The following is a 14,118-nucleotide window of genomic DNA, read 5'->3' on the forward strand; positions in this document are numbered from 1 at the left end:
TTTAATGAATGCTTAACTGAAAAATAACTGAATGAGTTTGTCTCACTCTTAGACCAGCAGGGGTATCAAATCTATGCAGACTGCTGCAATAAGTAAATTAATTAACTGTCTCATCGATGTTTGTCTAAATTAATTTGATACTATTAAAATCATATTATTCCTATCAGCTGTCAATCACTGTTATGATTCACATATTCCTTTATTATTGAATAAACTATATTTTTTGGAGGAGTTAATGATGAATGTTCCTCAAGATGCTTGCTCACCCTCCTTCAAATTTGAAAGACAAGTAATTACTATCATATATCAAAAGAATCAAAGGAACAGTTCAGCGCCCCACAACTTCATTGCAAACACTTACAACCTTGACTTTACATCAGAAAGAACAAACATTAAAGAAGTGACCAACTGCATCAGTTAGGGTTAAAAAAATTGTATTCAGCTAAAACATGTACATCGCTGCAGTTATGATCCAGTGGAAAGTCCTTACCTACTGGCCTATTTAAATCAAAGTGGTTACTTCTTTTTGGCTGGGCAGTGAAGTTTTACGTCTTATTTTACTTTCTCAGAACTTAAAACTGTTTTTTGGGGCCAGACCCCCACAAAGAAAAAAATATATTTACACACGTAAGGTCATTATCTTAACAGTTTATTATGCTCATCGAGTCATCCGTGAGCAGAGCATCAAGTTGGCATGCCTATAACAGCTGAATGCGGCGATTACCATCTTGTTCAGCAAAACGCCTCACAAAGTTATTAAGATTTAAAGCTATGGTGCGTTTTGATTCAATGCTGAGTACAGCCAAACTTGAAAGGCTCTTCTCTGTCATTGTAGACCGCAAATACCTAATTCCTTCAGTACTTGGGGTCCGAATGCGCCGTCCCGTTCAAATGAAATCGCCGCCAATCACATTTCCTCGCTCGCGCCAGGGCCGGGGGAGGGGTTACAAGGCTCGCGTCTTGTGCTGCATTCACTTGCACTCGGACATTAGGGATTTTCTCTCATAAATGTCCGATGAGCCAAAACTTTTATTTCAAAACAAAGCTGGCGTTTTCTGCCAGACGCTGTCTCCTCTTTCACTTTAGGTAACTTCACTAAAAATGGATCCATGTTGCCGCTCGTATAAAGTTAGCTTTAGTGAACTAGCTAGATTTCACTGTTTCTCGTTATTTTTTTCTCACACTGCACCTCCTCTGAAGCTCTCTGGCGCCCCCCAGGGGAGGCGCGCCTCACACTTTGAAAACCGCTGTTCTATACGATAGAGAAATGTAGCGGATACAACCCGTTTCGTCTCTGTGTGGACGGGGTCTAAAGTTAGAGGACAGAGTGTCTGTTTGTCCGACTGACGTGTAATGATGTTTATGTGACACAGCCCATGCTCTGGATCACTGAGCAGATAGAGGAGCAATTCCTCCCTTTTACTGCATTCTTTAAGAACTCTGTGACGTGTGTATGAATGAACTTATGTTCACGATTCTCATGTTACGTCAATTTATAGCTTTTGTAGGTTTGGGTGTTTTTGCTTTTCCATGTATCGTTTCCTTTAGGTTATTGTCTGGTCCTTTTCCCCTGTGTTTTCCTCTTGTCATTAGTTTCCCTGGCTGTCGGGGTTCTAATTGTCTGTTATGTTCACCTGGGCCCTGTGTTTTTCTCCTCCTCTCACCTGTGTCTTGTTGTTGTGATTAGTCTTGTGTTTATTTAAGTTCTGAGGTTTTTCTGTCTGTTTTGTGGTTCGTCTTGTTCATGACTAGTTCTGCAGTGAGTGTTCTGTTTGTCATTGTAACAATGATATATACTCATAGCTTGAAATAAAAGGAGTTTCAGTTTATACTCGTGCTTTGGGTCCGTGGTTTGTTCACAAACGCCGTGACAGTACGAACAGACCAAAAATGGACCCAGCAGATGAATCCCGTTTTGAGGTAGAATTGCAACGATTTTACTTTTATCTGGCTTGCTTGCGTTGATTGGTGGAAGGGAGCGTCAGTTGTTCGAAGAAGGAGGCAGCTCCTGGTAGNTCTCGAGGGGGTGTAACTGCAAAGACTTTCACCACTTCGGTTACTCCACCACTTGAAATCAAAACTCCCGGACAAATATGCGGAGTATGATCAACGTAACCCTGTTCTCTGACATTCGGTGAGAACATTTGAAAGCCGAAAGGGCCTTTTTAACCATTTTCGGCCGATAATTTTCGGTGGCCGAATATTCAGTGCATCCCTAGTGTATTGTATACAAGTCATTTTTGCACCACAGTAAGCAATGTCACATTTTACAAAGTTTTAATCAACTGTTTACTAATGAGGACATATTACGCTAATTTTCAGGTTTCATATTTCTATTTTGTGTCTCTACTGTGACATGGCTCTATGCTTTAATGTTCAAAAAGCTCTTTAATTTTCTCATACTGCCTGTGCTGCAGCACCTCTTTTCACCCTCTGTCTGAAACCAGAGCCCAGTCTGCTCTGATTGGTCAGCTGGCTGTGTTGTGATTGGTCAACCACTTAGAGATGTCCCGCACATTACCCTATCACATACAGTGTTGGAACGATATCCAATAGAAACGTGATTGTTTCATAGTGATGTCATTATGTTACTGAAGTAAACAATGGAGTGAAATGTAGGCGTTTCAGGCTGGGTGTGGTACAGAAACTCCCTGTCGGGGGAACTTTGGGATTTTTGCAGATCATTTAGGGCTGTCCCGAATACCATTTTTCGGGCTCCGAATATTCGGTAGTAATCAGCCACGAACCGCTTCAACACGTGTATTTCGGTTTATTCACGGCATTCATTTTGTTATTCTACAGTATTGTTGTTTTATAGTATTTTAATGTATACAACCCAACTTGTGTTCTTTGAAATTGAAATGGATATTGCATTGTGTTTGTTACTTTCGTTGCAGTTGTATATGTCTTAAATGTAATTTGGCTTGGTTTCCTATTTTGTATGGACACACTTTTTTTTTTATTTGAAGGAGAGTTAGCGCTGTTGACAGGAAGTTGTTGTTGCTATGGAAACAACGTGACGGAGATTAACGAAGAAAAAGTCATATCTACATTATAAAGACGAAGAAAGTAAACAATAACGTTTATGGTTAAGTATTAGCACCCCCCGAAGAGGCACAAGCTCTTACGCTGATATTGGAGTTTTCAATAAATTCAATTTGGCAGCCGCAGTGAAAAAGGCTTCCAAAAAAAAGGAAAGAAGAATATCCGAATAACAAAATTGAAACCCGAATAGTACTCCAACGAACGAATATTCGGATATTCGGGTACAGCCCTATCATTTACATGCACAAAAACCTATACAACACACTACAGGAAAGGGGAGAAGGCCAAAAAGCACAACAGGGACCTTTTAATTGTTCAAGCCATCTTTAAAGGATAACACAAACATACAGATACAAACTATAGAAATGTAAATATCCAAAAATAAATCAGGGTAAGAAGCCCCAAACCACTTACCCCCCTTGCTATTCCACAAATAGTATAATAATAATAATGTTGGTCTCCAGGATTCTTGGTCTTACTTACGTTATAATGGTTAAGGGGACGTTATATGTCTCAAGCCCTGACCTGATACCTGGAGTAATAAAGATAGTTGTGACATCCCTACACACCGCTTTAAATCTTAGTTACAATTCGTTTTCTCTTCTAATCCAATCAGAACAGTGGGATCTGCATTTTGATCTGTCTCTGTAACATCCAACATTATAGCTTTACGTTTTGTGAAATCTGAGCCAAGGATCACAACTGGCTGATATCCAGGATCCTTCAGGAAAATAAACAAAGTCAATTCAATTAAAGGCAAGTGCAAACAGACAGATAGGCATCATCCACTTGTTTTGTTACCATCTACAACACCCTTTAATGGAGTGTGGGTTGAATACTGATGGAAAACAAGCGAAGTGTGCGTGTTGAAATAAACGTCAATAACCCCATTAAGCTCTTTTTGCTCTCAGCTATAGGTCATTTGAAGCCATTTATATAATTGAAAGCATCCTAAAAACAATTGGTTGGACTCTTACTTCTCTCCTCCCTCCCTCCCCTCTGCATCTCTCACCACTTTGGTCCTCCATCTTTTGTCCCAACATATAATGTGACCTGACTGACCATGGGCTAGGTTTAACACAGTTTAAATACGTCAGTAACATAAGAAGGGTCTGTGTTATTTGATGTGGTGTTAGGGTGTTACAATGAAGATAAGATCAATTCCCTCCTTGTGGTGTTGCTGGGGCGGATTTATTGCCATCTTGTGGGAAGGTTAACAAGAATCTAGTGTGCCTGGAATTCCCTGTAATGTGTAATGCTTGCGATGGGATGATTTTCCCCTTGGTTTCATATTTATGTGGGGCATCAAATAAAGTGTGAATCTTTCACTGGATTGTGTTTGCAAGGAATCTATCTTCATCAAGTAAACATTGATGTTCAGCCACTGGTGTGACCTTGTGAAGGTTAAAGGGGTCCTATTAGGCTTTTTTTAGGATTTCCTGTAGTGTGTTATATGGTTTTTGTGCATGTAAATGGTCTGCAAAGGCTTAAATCCAACAAGTTCCTTCACACACTCCCCCCCCTGCCTGAAACGCCATGATGGTCTCCTTTGTTTACCTCCATAAAATAATGACATCACTATTTAACACTATCTCTATGCTAGCACATCTTTTGGTTTGCGCTCCAACACATAAGTGATTTCCTCAGGGTTGGGACATCTCTAATAGTTGACCAATCAAAAAAGAGCATGCCAGCTAACCTATCAGACAGACGGTTAAAAGAGGTGCTGCAGCACAGGCAGAATGAGAAAAAAAAAAATAGGGCCCTTTTACATGGGAAGTTGCAAGCCAGAGCATGAAGGTAAATGTTCAGAAGGAGAGAGTGAGATTGTACTGATAGTTATACTGTTGTATAGTCATGAGTAACCTCTACACTATATTACACAGTGTTGAGCAATCAGTCTGCAGTGAGCTGTGTCCCCGTCAGGCTTCAGACAGCTGAGGTTAATTATTACCTTCTCTACAGAGCTGTGCTGTACCAGAATCAGATGTAAACATGTTTCTGTAGCGGCTCATATGTCAGTTAAAGGACCTTTGTCTAATAAGATCAATATCAAATTGTATTTATTTGAACCAAGATCAATAATGTGTTTGATCATGTAAATTACAGGTATTTTAGTAGACATTTCAACAGTGACCAGAATGATGTGTCTCACTGGGCCTGATAGTTTCATTGTGTTGTAGTGTAACCTTTTAGCTGAAGAACAGATTGCACATTTTAATTGTCTATATGCTGGATGCATAACAGGCCCTTTTTTGGAATAATTGTTGTATTTTTAGTATTTATTTAAGATATGTTTAAATAAACATGATAAACTACATGTACACATGGTGATTTTTTTATCATCACCATCATCAAAATCAGAATACATTATTTATCCTGAGGGATTGTTCTTTGTGACATTTGCTACCCTTTGAATAATATAAAATACAATAAAAACAAAAATAGAATAATAACAAAATATGATATAAACATAAGAAGGTAAGGTTCAAATGTGCACCATTTACTCCAATATAACAACAAACAACATATCATGTGCTGTACGACATAAATGAAAAACAGAATGAAAATAAAATATGATAAAAACATTCATACCTAGGTCCATTTAGGAAGTTAAAATATAAGGGTGAAATTCAAATATATAATATGTATATAGACATAAGAAGGTCAAGTAAAAATGTGCACATTTTGCTACTATATAATGACAATAAATATGTAAATGTGTGTGTATTACAATATCTACAGTGGTGTATGACATGAATCAAAAATTGAAAGAAGTAAAAATGAAAGGAAATAATATTGAATAAAAACATTCATATACATAAAATAAGTTAATATATTTAGTAGGTGCAATACCAAAATTGAATACAAATATTTATAAACATATGAAGGTAGAGTAAACATGTGCCCACCTTACTACAATATATAACAATACAAAAAGTACTTTCATAAGAGCCTGCTTACTGATTTTATGAAAAGTAGTTATGTTAGCATTTTAATTTGTTTGATTAGTTTAAACCTATAGTTGTTTTACTCAGATATGTATTACCATCCTCTCGATACACTCTTAATCTAGCTCTAACGGCCTGCCTTTATTGAGCAAACATACAAAATGCCTTGTTTGCAGCATGTGTCAGTGGCTGTGTGGGTGAAGGGTTAAACTGGAGAAGAGCTGCCTATCAGGTAACGGTTGCCAGGGGCAGCAACTACAAGCATGTGGGAGGAGGATGTTTTTCAAGGGCTCCTCCCCCGAGTCTATCATGTCTTATAGAAAGGACGATGGGAGTGAACTGCAACTGTGAAGGTCCCTCCCCAAATCTATGTGAAACCACATTGGGGAATGCACTCACACACAATCAATCCCACACACTTTGCCTAAGTCATGTAACTTGCTCAATTCAGAGCTCCTTCCTGTTTTTCCACTAGTGCCGTCTTCTCTCGTGCCTGCCTTCACAGACTGGGCTGAGCAGGAAGTCCAGAAAAAAGTTTGCCCAGGAAGAGTCGCAAATCTTTTAAAGAGGAAAAGCAGACCCACGAGGAAATCTCACAAGGACTTTCAAGAGGACGTTGTTTGTTTGTGTTGTGACATTTGAAACCGGGGTGGTGTCTGCCCTACGCCATGGGGGCTGTGAGAGGTTTTGTTGGGGTTGAAGAGAGTGGAAAAGTGCTTCTGAAAGGAGAGGACTGACACACTTTTTGCATATTAACTCAGTTGTTAGAGCGGAAGTGCTCCAACCAGACAAACCAAATTCCTGCTGATGGATTGTAGAGGGAAACACTGCCCTGAAGCCTCAGACACTGCTGAGGAGTAGACACTCTCACACACACATCAGGAGAGGGAGAGGAGAGGGGCCAGAAGAAAAGACATGGAAGCACTGAGAGAGTCTTTTCTGAATTTGACTTTTCAGATGTCATCCTATAAGAGAGCCACGCTGGATGAGGAGGACCTGGTGGACTCCACCGCTGACGACATCTACCCATCATCACCCATGCAGGTAAACTCTCAAATACCCTGTTTTAAAAATAGCTAACTCAGTTATTATAATACTTTACATAAGAAAAATGAATAGACCTTAAAAGGTATACAAAACAATCAAATGCACATTCATCGTATCTCACGGTATTACACAAGAGGTACTCAAGGTGTTTCCTCGTCTATCGATCCATTTGTAAAATAAATCTGCTGTCAAGTAAAAGTTTCACAATTCTTGAGAAAAATGTAAACTTCTAAAACACAATTTATAGGTGCAGTTTAAAAGAAAAACAGACACTTCCTGGTTTAATGTGTGCCATCAACTTGTGTGATTTCATCCGTAGACTTCTGACACGATATAAAGCCTTTTCTTTTTTCTTGTTTGACGTAAATATCTTTTTTGGAGCTCTAATGATATGTTACACACACTAACCTGCTAGACAGAAGTGTCATGCTACACTTAGAAAGACTCTTAATACTGTAAAATAATTGCTTTACCCCTATATCAGTTGAGTTATTAAATCCTGCTAACTGTCAAGCTTTTACATGGCATTGCAACACTTTGTTGCACTAATGTTACAATCTAGATCTGTATTTTTATTTTGGCATCAGTAAGTCATTGTTTATGACAATTTACAGACCATTTTATGCAGGATCAGAGAAAAAGAGAAGACCAATATTTTATATCCGGCATCTCTGCGTGTAAAAACACGGAGGCGTGTGTTGCAGTGGGTTGTCCGTTGGTGTTTGGATCAGGGGGTCACAGGTTCAAACCGCACTGCAGTCAGTATGTTGTTGTGTCCCTGAGACACTTCACCCCAAATTGCTCCTGTGGAGATTGTCCACTGTATTGAGTATGTAAGTCGCTTTGGATAAAACCGTCTAGCAAGTGACATGTAATTTAATTTTGTCAGCAGTTAACTGAATTCGGAAATTTAGAAACATTTGACACAAAGTTGTCTCACTGTAAGACCTAAAAATCTTAGTTAATTTGCAAAATTCTCTTCAAACAGACTTCCTTTTCACTATTAATATGTAAAAAAAACTAGTCACTTATCATATTGGCGTAGCTTCTGAATAACATTAGTTTCTCCTCCTTTTTTATTTCCATACCTGTTATTCCTTATTTTAAAGTAGAGTTGTGAAATGGTTTTCTCTGGGAATTTACAAGCGCTCTTTAATATACACTCTGTGCCCTTTCTTCAACTTCTTAACTTTAGAACAAGCACATCGTTCAGCACTACTTTATTTGACCAAAAGTATACAGAGCTCAAACAATGTGCTTGAGCATAAGCGCTCCTGCTATCATTATTATGCCGTGGTTTCCGGGATAATAAAATTGCGTTTTGAAATACTACATTTGGAAATGGCACAGGATAAGCAGGGGGATTTTCACAGTTGCACCCACAAAGCAGTTTAGGTCCAAACCAACCCGATTTTCTAAGCTCCAAGGATTAAGAAGCCACTGTGGCTTTTGGCATTTGATTTAGTCGCATTCAGTTTGACTGTTGAACTCTAATCTAAGCTAATAGCAGTAAATCGGATCCTTATTTATATACTTCAGGGGTAATTGACTTCCACAGGATGTAAGTGTGGTCCAAGATCTGGCATTTATTTACGGCGGGGATACTCTACGACCGGCCAAAGTGCTAAACGCGCCCTCTGAGAGATTTGTAAGTGGCCCTTGGAATCATTCCTGTAAGAAATCAACTTCCTTGGGAGCCTTAACTAAAGCAATATTCTCTAAGAAAGAAATGCAGGAGCAGGGAGTGCTTGTTTTAAAGCCACTGCACCAATCATTTATCAAAACAAATTCTGCATCTGACCAAAAAAATATGCACTCTCCTCTTCTTCTTTCATGTTTTTCTGAGAAGCTTCGGAGCAGAACATCTTTAAACTGGTAACTGTTGTCTTGCCGTGTTTACATGTGAACAACAACAAAGCAGGCGTGGCTCAACAGGAATATTGTGTCATGTTATAATCCAGGGCAGAAGCAAAACATCTTTAGCAAGTGCATGTTATACTAGAAGTCAGGAAACAATAGAATAATTTGTAACCTTTTCTGTGTAGAAGGGTTGAAAGCGCCACCAGGGTGAAGCCATTGTGCTTTAAAATAAAACCTGTCATCAAGTCCCTGAGAAGCTGTTTGACTATAGACTAATATTTTCCACACAGCATTAATTCAACAAAGGAACGCTGTTAAGAGTGTGTGCTAATGTGATTTAAAGCCATTTTATGTCCAAGCTTAAAATGATTATACTTGACTTAAAGGATTCGTTGAAGCACCTTAAATGTTTTTTGTGTTTGTATGTGCAGGTGACACTTCTACACGGCCGGAGTCCAACATGTTGGCCAGACAGGACACAGACGGAGCGGAGGCTGCTGTTTTTAGTGTGCGTCATGTCCGTAGGCCTGTTCATATCTCTCATCACGACTGGGGTCTTCTACAAACAGAGTGAGTTCCAATTTCCATGTAAACTCAATGCTACGGTGACATATCTCCTGAAACCCAGCAGTGCACTGTGAAGTAGCCTGAGAAGGGGAATGTTCTACAAGTATATTGCCAAATCAAAGGACAAAGCAACACACATTTCCAAAAGAAAGAATTCCAAAAGAAAACACCCCAGCTAAAGGAGAGTAGTTCAAAAGAATATTTCAAAATGTCGGGAAATATGCCAAGATATGAGAAGATTAATACCACTCTGATGTCTGTCCATTACATATACAGTGGGGTAAAAAAGTATTTAGTCAGCCACCAATTGTGCAAGTTCTCCCACTTAAAAAGAGAAGAGAGGCCTGTAATTTTCATCCTAGGTGTACCTCAACTATGAGAGACAAAATGAGAAAAAAAAAATCCACAAAATCACATTGTCTGATTTTTAAAGACTTTATTTCCAAATTATGGTGGAAAATAAGTATTTGGTCACCTACAAACAAACAAGATTTCTGGCTCTCACAGACCTGTAACTTCTTCTTTAAGAGCCTCCTCTGTCCTCCACTTGTTAACTGTATTAATGGCACCTGTTTGAACTCGTTATCAGTATAAAAGACACCTGTCCACAACCTCAAACAGTCACACTCCAAACTCCACTATGGCCAAGACCAAAGAGCTGTCAAAGGACACCAGAAACTAAATTGTAGACCTGCACCAGGCTGGGAAGACTGAATCTGCAATAGGTAAGCAGCTTGGTGTGAAGAAATCAACTGTCTGTGGGAGCAATTATTAGAAAATGGAAGACATACAAGACCACTGATAATCTCCCTCGATCTGGGGCTCCACGCAAGATCTCACCCCGTGGTGTCAAAATGATCACAAGAACGGTGAGCAAAAGTCCCAGAACCACACGGGGGGACCTAGTCAATGACCTGCAGAGAGCTGGGACCAAAGTAACAAAGGCTACCATCAGTAACACACTACGCCGCCAGGGACTCAAATCCTGCAGTGCCAGACGTGTCCCCCTGCTTAAGGCGAGACACCCCAGGTGAATAGGGTAATTTTTTTAACTTAAAGGTATCAGCTAGAAATTTCTCCAGTTAATTACTTACAATAAGGCAATTGTCTTTTGTATTACAAGTTTTCTGAAATAGCATGTTTAAATATGCAAATTAGCCATTATCTCATCAAATATGTGCATATTTTAACACANGGCCCAAACGCGAAGCCAAGGGACGCAGAGCGCAAAACGTCCCAAAACAAACCGGGTGGGGGCATTTATTAAAGATCAACCCATGCGTTGCCACGGAGTAGTTCACAGCCTCAATCCCTGCTGTTCTCCCTGAACACATCTGCCAGCCCACAAGGAGGTCTCACACCCAATTACACAGAACAGGAAACCAAGAGCCTAAGTGGCTGCTCACACGGGACACGTTTGCGTTTATTGCACCAGTAATCCGTTTTTCAAAAAGTCTTCCGTTGCACACGTATCGTGCGGAGGTTTGGACCCGTGTGCTGCTCTCCCGGACGAGAACGCTGGAGAACGCTGTAGTAAACTATGCCAGGACTGTAAATTGGTGGCCCTGATACTTCCACAACAACGAGACGCTCGACAAGCGCTCGACCACGCTGTAAGTACATACTGTATGCCCCGGGCCCTGTAAACTGGGCGCTGTACACTTCCGCCCACAAAATACACCAAATTGGTTGTTGTGTGTGTGGCGAACCACGCATGCAGCAAATGAAGCGGGGAGAGGTGGGGGGGAGGCGGGGCTATCGTTATTTTTTCAGGAAATGATCGTATAGAGGCGATTACACGGAGCCGTTGGACCCCCCAGAGCGTTTCGTTTGCAAATCTATCCACCTTGGGACCCCTTATCGTTTGTGGGGTCCGTTTTTATCTTTTTGTTACGGCCTCGTGTAAATGAAAGGGCTATACGCAAGAGAAACTATGCGGATCCAACCCGTTTTGTTCTCGTGTAAACGGGGTCTAAATGCCCACAGACTAATCAATCAACAAGACACAATTGAGGGGGGAGGAGACAACACAGGGCACCAGGTGCACACAATCACCAGCCACAGACAAAACGGGAGGGGAAACAGTTTCAAACTAAATCACATGTACAATATTACAAGGCCCGAAGCCGTCAGTCCACAGTGACGAAGTTACCTTTGTCACAAACTGACATGTGGCTAGTCATTTGTTTCTACGCATCATGAGTGAATTCATTCATGGAAGAATAAAATGTTATTCTAAACAGACAATACTTTGCTACCATTATCTGCCTATTGAATTGTGTTTGAAAAATGTGCCGACCTTTTAAACAAAGCAACACAGCAGCCTGTAGATCATGGCTCTTAATCGGTACACAGGAAAACAATCCATATCAGCTTCCTTTCTTATGCACTCTTCTTCATGAGGATGAACTGGACCTTTGTGTGCTTTGTTTGGATGTAGCAACATCCAGAATGATCTGTGTGTGCAGGAGTTTGAGAGGAAACGGGTGGATGGGGAGTCAGGCATGGAAAGCATAAAGGAATCAAAAGGTTTAGGAAGGAGAGAGTGTGAGGAAAATAGTGAGGGGGGGAAACAAGGAAGGGCAGAAGGTGTGAGAAGGGCAGGAAAGAGGCTGGAGAAATGAAACGGGAAGAGAGCATTAGGTATAATGAAAAGTAGACTGCTAATAAAAGAAATGACTTGTTAAAAGCTGTAATGAGCGAAACAATGAAAGGTAAGGAAGCTAATGGGTCTAATTAAAGTTTAATTATTTCCAGTGAAGGTCTCAAACTAAGGATGAATGTGTTGTCTGGACTTTGGCACACTCGATGTGCCAAAGTCCCTTTTCATTACAGAGGGAGCGACGACTCATCTGCACACTTTAATTTATAACGAGTTATGTCCATTTAAGAAGACAAAGGTAAAAGCCGTTAGGAGTCGATATTTAATCTCTCCTCCTTCTGCCAAAGCACAGAGGAGGAACAGTCAGGAGAGCTGAGGTGGGAGTGGCAGAGATTAGAGTCAAAGCTGCCTCATTTGTCTCTGGGAAGAAACGTGTCATGGACTATTGAGCAGCCACAAATGCAGATGTGATGGACATATAATCACTAGTTTCACATTCACAGCTGCTAAGGGACACAATTATCATGTATTTAGTACAAAGTGAGCGTCCTTGATTGTGAAAAAGAAGACTCTAGTCTCCTTTGCACAAGCACAGTCCTTGAGTTACTTGAGGTCACCCAGCACTGATTGGGTTTAATAAGAATCAGAATACTCTATTTACACCAGGCGGAAATCCTGTGGCAATCCAATCCCTGTCGGTCCCAACCGTTTGGGAACTATGCTGGAAACATATGTTTTGGTTTAATTTAGATCGAACTAAAAACAAGGTTTGGCGTGATCCGATTTGAGTTGGAACAATGGAAACATCCCCTGTAAAATAATCATAAATGATTGTCCTTCTACTAATTAAAAAAAGAATTGCCAGTTTTCATTCATAGGATGTTGAATACAGCATTGTCAATCAGAATCCCTTTATTAGTCCCACAGAGGGGACATTTGCAGCGTTACAGCAGGAAAGAGCCACAGACAGCTTAGTGTTGCATATCTTACACGCGTTAAAAAAAAGTACTAAGTTATAATATAATAAACAATATGCTAAAAAAAGATAAAAAGTTACATAATTTTCAAAAATACAGATCAAATCAAATCTACAAATCCTGTAGCAGTTCTTAGGATTTAGCAGCCCAGTATATATTACAGTTATTAAAGATGGCATATGTATATAAAGTATATATTGCACATAAAGCACATATTGCACATAGTTTGACGGTATTTAACAGCAGCAAGTTACACAATTTACAAGATACATTCCTTGTAACAGTAACAAGGGTTTAGCAGCCAGGTATAAATTAACATTTAACGGTGTAAAAAATACTATATACCTTATACTCCCTGAGAATTGCAAACCCCTTATGACTATTTTTTTTTTCCCGTAAAACGGTTTTTGTAACTTATCATAACTTATTTAGGTTACACCGGAAGGAATTGTACATCTGACTCCCTTCTAACAGATTAAGCCAGCAAAGTAGGTTCCAGATACCACTTTTCTAGAATTACCTGTAATGGGTCTTGACACCACTACTGTCAGTCGCGAGTCCCGACTTACCACCGCCCGTGTTACCCCTCTAGCTCCCTATCATATCTTGAGTGACTAGTGTCTCGACGTAATCTTATCTCCCTTCGCCAAATAGACTAGGAAGGAAGTGAGTTTACGAAAGGAAAGATAAGTCGGTCTTTGAGAGAAGGCTCACCAAATCCACAGGACAGACCAGTCTGAGTTAGTCGACAAAAAGGATCTATACAGATTAACACAAATAGACCACTTTTGTCGCACATCTTTATCCCGGTTTAAAATCAGGGAGTGTTAAATGGTTTTAGAAAGCGTCCAACTGCAAACTTTTAATACTGGATAAAGTAACTTTCCCTCTTTTGTTTTAGAACAAATAGGTCCTCTCTATGACGTCCAGGGAAGGAAGGACGGCCAGGTCTGGAAATGTTGTCGGACGGGGATCATTCTGGAGGATTGTGTGTGTTTTGTTCTGATTGTTGGGGAACGACGATTTTGTTTGTGAAACACGTTATACACGATATACACGTTTATACCGT

At 40.0% G+C, this 14,118-nt stretch overlaps 1 protein-coding gene across 1 annotated transcript in view; it reads left to right on the forward strand.

Moving 5' to 3' along the window:
• The first annotated feature begins 6,394 nt into the window (after positions 1–6,394).
• LOC104942095 (endothelin-converting enzyme 1-like) overlaps positions 6,395–14,118 on the forward strand; it is a 14,610-nt gene continuing 6,886 nt past the window's right edge. Inside the window, exons 1-2 of the mRNA XM_010767292.1 lie at positions 6,395–7,040; positions 9,335–9,473. Of these exons, the coding sequence (XP_010765594.1) occupies positions 6,912–7,040; positions 9,335–9,473 (268 nt within the window). The 5' untranslated portion in view covers positions 6,395–6,911. The remainder of the gene's footprint in view (positions 7,041–9,334; positions 9,474–14,118) is intronic.

This window comes from Notothenia coriiceps, unplaced genomic scaffold, assembly GCF_000735185.1.
Source record: "Notothenia coriiceps isolate Sejong01 unplaced genomic scaffold, NC01 NC01_scaffold00004105, whole genome shotgun sequence".
Lineage (NCBI taxonomy): Eukaryota > Metazoa > Chordata > Actinopteri > Perciformes > Nototheniidae > Notothenia > Notothenia coriiceps.